This window comes from Apaloderma vittatum, unplaced genomic scaffold (assembly GCF_000703405.1).
Source record: "Apaloderma vittatum isolate BGI_N311 unplaced genomic scaffold, ASM70340v1 scaffold17938, whole genome shotgun sequence".
Lineage (NCBI taxonomy): Eukaryota > Metazoa > Chordata > Aves > Trogoniformes > Trogonidae > Apaloderma > Apaloderma vittatum.
Window position 1 is genome coordinate 34,383 of NW_009731467.1, and position 4,788 is coordinate 39,170.

Consider the following 4,788-nt stretch of genomic DNA (forward strand, 5'->3'; position numbering starts at 1 on the left):
AAGTTCCCAAGGCTCAGAAATCTGCTTTTTGACACAGGGCACAGCCGGTGGGAGCTGTTGATGAATGAGTATTCACGGGGAACCTCAGCTCTGTCTTCAAGGATCCTACCTTTTGTCTAATTGTCTCTCTTGGAAGAGTAAGACAGTAAATAAATTAGTCTGCTGTGACGTGAGCCTTAGAGCAAGTGTGGCATTCCCTTTGCTGTGCTTTTTTTGGTTTGGAAATGCAGAGCCCACGCGGAGCAGCAGGACTGATGGGTTTTACTGGGGCTTAAGTAGTCGCGTTGGTTTGGGGGGTGTCAGAACAGCATCATTTTGCTGGATGGACTAGCTGGGCTCGGAGTCAGCTTAGGGGTGTGTGCAGCAAATGAGGTGGTGTGGGGAGGCCGGGCAGCCGGAGGGGAAGGTATCGGGCTTGTGCACGGGTTTGCTCCGTTGGCGGCACGGGATGAAGTCATCCCGTGGTTTGGTTGTGAGGAAATGAAGCCCCGCTCCTGTGGGAAAAGGAGGTGAAGCGGGTGCAGTAAGAATAGTGGAAAAATGAAAAGCCATGTTGGAAGGGAGTTTGTCTCACTTCCAGGAGATTCTGCCAGCAGCCCAGTTCTTAGAAATCATTGAGGCTCGTGGCTGTGTGATATGTGCTACTTCAGTAATCTTGCAGCTTTCATTTGGCTTCTACAGAAAAACAAAGCAATTTTGGCGTTGGCTGATTGTCCTTCCTCGCTTCAGCCTGGGAGCTGTCCTGGTTGGGGCACTCTGCTCACTTTGCAGAGCACTGCTGTCACCAGGGGGGTGTCCACCCTCAACCAGCAATTTGTGTACGAGGGACGAGGTGAGCCGAGAGGTATTTTGTTACAGGGAAATTTGGTTAGAGGGACTGCTCTGCTGCGGGTGTGCCTGCGTGACTGCCCACTTTCCAGGAGACTCTTGGGCTCAGAATCAATACTGCGTATTTCAAAGGGGATGCTGTGCTTTTCCTCAGAAAAAAAAAATGAACAAACCGTGCTTTCAAAGTGTCCAAAGTAAAGAAAAGTAAATGCTAATTTGCTTTTCCTTGAATTCTGCAGCTCTCAAAGCTTTGGTAGTTGTAGGCTCTGACAGGGCTGGGCTGCTTGTTGCAGCCCGTGACTGATGCTGGAGGATCTGTAGAGTAGAGTTAGGCTGAGGACAGATTTACCCCAAGGGCCCCTTAAGGCTCCTTGTTAAAACATCCAGTGAAAGTCGTTGAGAAACTGGTAAGAGATGAAATTATGAGCTCCGAAACATCTATTCTGCAAGGAATTTGAGTGGGGTTCTCTCTGTGAGCAGCGTCCGGCTGTGCGGAGCCAGATCCATGGTCACCCTCCATGCGATGGAAGAGTCTTCGGGTCACAGGTCTTGAATCTGTCCTTGGGCAGGGGCAGAGATCAGAGCAGGTTGCTGTTGGTTTGCCTTTCCGCTGCCTCCATCGTGGCAAAGCACCTGCAAAGCTGTGCTGAGGAGGGAGAGAGATCATAAAACAATCTGATACCAATCGTATGATTTTATACGATAGCTCTCCTTACTCCGATTCCAACTGTATCAGAGGGTTTTTTCTGTTTGGTGTGAATTTCCAGGGGAGATCTCACGGCCTATATGCTCAGTTTGCAAAGACAGAGCAAATGCTGGTTTATAGTGTCTCCTCTCCTGGCTGATCCCCGCGGCAGCGCCGCCGCTGTTTGTGCTTGTAGGCTGTGTTTGTAAGATGACACAGCTGAAGTCACGAGGTTTTTAGTCTCTGCTTGTCCCTAATTCAGCTCTACAAGCCTGGAGGTTTGTCCTTGAATATTTTTGCCCATTCTCAAAAAACGGATTCCTGTGACTTAAATGCCATTTCATTCCTCCTCCTCCTCCTCCTCCTGCCCAGCCTTCGAGTGCTCTGAAAGCGAAGGGGACTATTAGCTCACTTCAACTGAAAAATCCGCCTCCGTTGCTATTGTTTGTGCCCTACGATGTTTGTCTCGATCCTGAATGCTTTGTGAACGTCCTGGTGGTGACTGCCTAGGCAGTGTCATGAGCAGTCTGCTGCTCACATTAATCACCAGCTGTGTAATGAGGCTTCTTATGTGCTTTGCTAATAGCTAAATCGCTGTCCTTATTTGAGCCTCTCCGGTTGCTCCTGTGATGTCCTGCCTCACTGCGTTATTTGGGAATAGACCTCCCCAAATTATTTGCCCCCAGCTCTGATTCCTGTGCATGCCAGTGTCCAGTCCTTGTTATCCTACAGTGCCTGTAGCTGGGGATTTTGAACTAATTCATGTGAAAGCTGCATTAGCAACAGGTGGATTCCTATTTATAGCTGTATCTTTACATGTTGCTAGTGACCTCACTCCAAAAATACTGAACTCACTGATGTGAGCTGCTTTTTGCTGCTGTTCCTGTCGTGTGCCTGAAAGCCTGGTTTTCTCCTGCCTTCTAGCTTCCCCAGATGCCTTCCAGCAGTCCCTGCCAAGAGTCTCCCAGCTCTGGCTGCCACAGCTTGGGCAAGTCCAAGAGAGCTCGTTCGGTGGCTTGTTTTCACTGCTAGCCAGCAAGAGGGTGATACAAGTAGTAGTGCAGGCAGCGTTCTGAAGGGCTCTCGTGTGGTGATCCAGCTATCTGCTGGCATGGTTGCCTCAGCCATTACTTTTTGCAGGAGCTGGAGTCAGCTGCTGTCTCCACTGTAATACACAAGCATTTGTCAGCCTGTAGTTTTTCTCTGGATGCGCATATTGAGTTGGTAGCTGTTGTCCTTTTGTTTCCCCCCTCCGGGCCTTTTCTGGTACCCGTGCCTCATTCCTCAGCTACTCGACGTGTGCCGTGGGCTGGGAAGGAGTGTTTCCTCAGCTGTTTTGACTGTGTTGTTCTGTTCTCTCTAGCAATCTGCAGAGCGCTGCGTGAGCACGCTGCTGGACCTCATCCAGACCAAGGTCAACTACGTGGTCCAGGAGGCCATCGTTGTCATCAGAGACATCTTCCGCAAGTACCCCAACAAGTAGGTGAAAGCAGCATGAGGATTTTGAAGCCCTTCTCTGCTGGCATCGCAATAGCGTGATGTGAAACTCCCTCAGTGTAGCTTCACCAGGGCTCTGAAGCAAAAGTGGCCATTTTCGTGAGAAGCAGCGTTCGCTCTGATTCTAGCTCCTGGTACAGTAGGGTTCAGATGTTGGCTCTAGGTGAAGTATCAGCCTGACACGTTATTAGTGTGAATTGAAAGCTTTTCCCTCCCTACCGCTTCATATTGATGCTGAGCGTAAGCCTTCGTCAGGAGGTAGTGAAGCTCTTGCAGAGAATGCCAGAAGGAGAATTTGGCCAAGTTGTGTACCAAGCATGAATGTTCATGGCTTTCACAGTCTGAGATCCCAGGCAGACTGTGCTGAGGAAAACGCTGCTGGCTTTCTCCATCGAGTGGTCTCTCTGGCTTGGGCAGCACTCAGCTTCTTTTAAGCTGTTTCTGCAGTAAGGTTTTGTCTCTTTGGCTACAGAACAGCAGCAATGTCTTTCAGCAGAGACTTCCTGATCAGCCAAAAAGTAATATGGGACAACTTCAGCCCTCTCTGGCAATTTCTGTTTTCAGGTACAAGCCACATTGCTCCTTATGACGGGGATACCCACGCGTGGGAGTAGGGGAAGCTAAATAATTAACGTGGGTATTGTCTGCTGTACGGCTGAGCCTTTGGGCAAATGTAATATCCAGTTTAGAGTTACCAGCCTGGAGACGCCAGTGAGGCTGCAGGATCTGATACAGACTCAGGGTTTGAAGTGTTGGATAAAATATTCCCTTTAGCAAAACCGAGAGGGAGGCAGCTTTGTCTTGAGGTGTGGTCTGGCCGATTAATGAAACTGCAAAGCTCTTGAGGACTAAGATCTGTGAGATCTTAGTGCTCAGCCTGGAAGAAGAAAAAGCCCAGCAATATCTTCTGTAGTTGAGTGAAATTGCTTCTTGTCGCAGTTGTAATTCACTGCGGGATTCTCTGGAGAAGGATGTGGGTAGAGATGGAGCAACACAAGTTACTCACCCCCGTAATCCACCTGTACTCTTGACAAATCAGGTATGAAAGCATCATTGCCACTCTGTGCGAGAACCTGGATTCCCTGGATGAGCCAGATGCCAGAGCTGCCATGATCTGGATAGTGGGCGAATATGCGGAAAGAATTGACAATGCAGATGAGCTGTTGGAGAGTTTTTTGGAGGGCTTCCATGATGAAAGCACTCAGGTAAAATTGCGTCGTCTGTAGTGTTTCATGCGGCGTGTGTATGGAACGGGTGGTAAATATTATCTCAGAAAATACCTCCCGGTAAAAGCTTCAACATTTGGCTTAAAATAAAACTCTTGGGAGTCTGCACGCTTGCCCTGTTGTCTGTATCTCCCAAACTTCTCTTCTTTGAAGGGTAAGATGGAACAGGAGGAGTTTCTAAGTGTTGCATACTTCTTGGAGAATAGCCCTACTTAGGGACAAGAACGTATGGAAGAACAGTGATGAGATGCATAAAAGTGGGACATAAATCTCGGTGTGCTGAGCAGAGACTTGTCTGCGAAAGCGCTTTGCAACAGACGAGCCTGAGTCTCCTTGTCTGGGGTTTCACTGGCAAAGAGTAGCATCAGGCTGGAGTTTCATATCAGTGAAGGGTGTTGAGACTTGGGAGACATCACTAAAGTGTGGATGAGTTTTCTAATCTCTGCTGGGGCCCTTTCTCTTAGGTGCAGCTCACCCTGCTCACGGCTATAGTGAAGCTGTTCTTAAAGAAGCCTTCGGACACACAGGAACTGGTTCAGCAGGTGCTAAGCC

At 49.0% G+C, this 4,788-nt stretch overlaps 1 protein-coding gene across 1 annotated transcript in view; it reads left to right on the plus strand.

Moving 5' to 3' along the window:
* The window catches only part of LOC104278280 (AP-1 complex subunit beta-1), a gene marked incomplete at its 3' end in the record, with an annotated part of 55,401 nt that overhangs the window by 26,763 nt on the left and 23,850 nt on the right, over positions 1-4,788 (plus strand). Inside the window, exons 9-11 of the mRNA XM_009875202.1 lie at positions 2,877-2,992; positions 4,050-4,215; positions 4,701-4,788. Coding sequence (XP_009873504.1) covers positions 2,877-2,992; positions 4,050-4,215; positions 4,701-4,788 — 370 coding nt within the window. The remainder of the gene's footprint in view (positions 1-2,876; positions 2,993-4,049; positions 4,216-4,700) is intronic.